The sequence below is a fragment of the Orycteropus afer genome, unplaced genomic scaffold, assembly GCF_000298275.1.
Source record: "Orycteropus afer afer isolate SDZICR_OR568_19922 unplaced genomic scaffold, OryAfe1.0 scaffold00299, whole genome shotgun sequence".
Lineage (NCBI taxonomy): Eukaryota > Metazoa > Chordata > Mammalia > Tubulidentata > Orycteropodidae > Orycteropus > Orycteropus afer.
The window spans coordinates 108,357-108,662 of record NW_006921886.1 but is presented as its reverse complement, the minus strand read 5'-3'; the positions used below and the strand labels follow the sequence as shown (position 1 = coordinate 108,662).

At 44.8% G+C, this 306-nt stretch overlaps 1 protein-coding gene across 1 annotated transcript in view; it reads right to left on the bottom strand.

Moving 5' to 3' along the window:
* The window catches only part of FAM229B (family with sequence similarity 229 member B), a 15,627-nt gene extending 15,321 nt beyond the window's left edge, over positions 1-306 (bottom strand). Inside the window, exon 1 of the mRNA XM_007951566.1 lies at positions 185-306. Coding sequence (XP_007949757.1) covers positions 185-306 — 122 coding nt within the window. The remainder of the gene's footprint in view (positions 1-184) is intronic.

Below are 306 nucleotides of genomic sequence, written 5' to 3'. Positions count from 1 at the left end.
TTCCCTTTTCTTTGTTGAAGAGGGTCTGTGCAATCCTTCTGCCTAGTCCGCCATCTTGCCCCGCCTCTTAATAGCAACATTTTGAATTTCTCTTTTTTTCCTTGCCAATATTGAACATCAGCTAAAGCTTGTATTGATGATAGTGATTGCACATTGTCTCAACTGTAGGGGAAGAGGGTTTTACCTGGTTGGTGAAGTCTCTTTCCCATTACAGGCAGCACTAGAGCTGAGCCCAGGTTCCAGTCCTACTGAAGAATCTCCTCCTTCCACTGGAAACCTTGGCTGAGTTCCACACAAAAAAGGCAT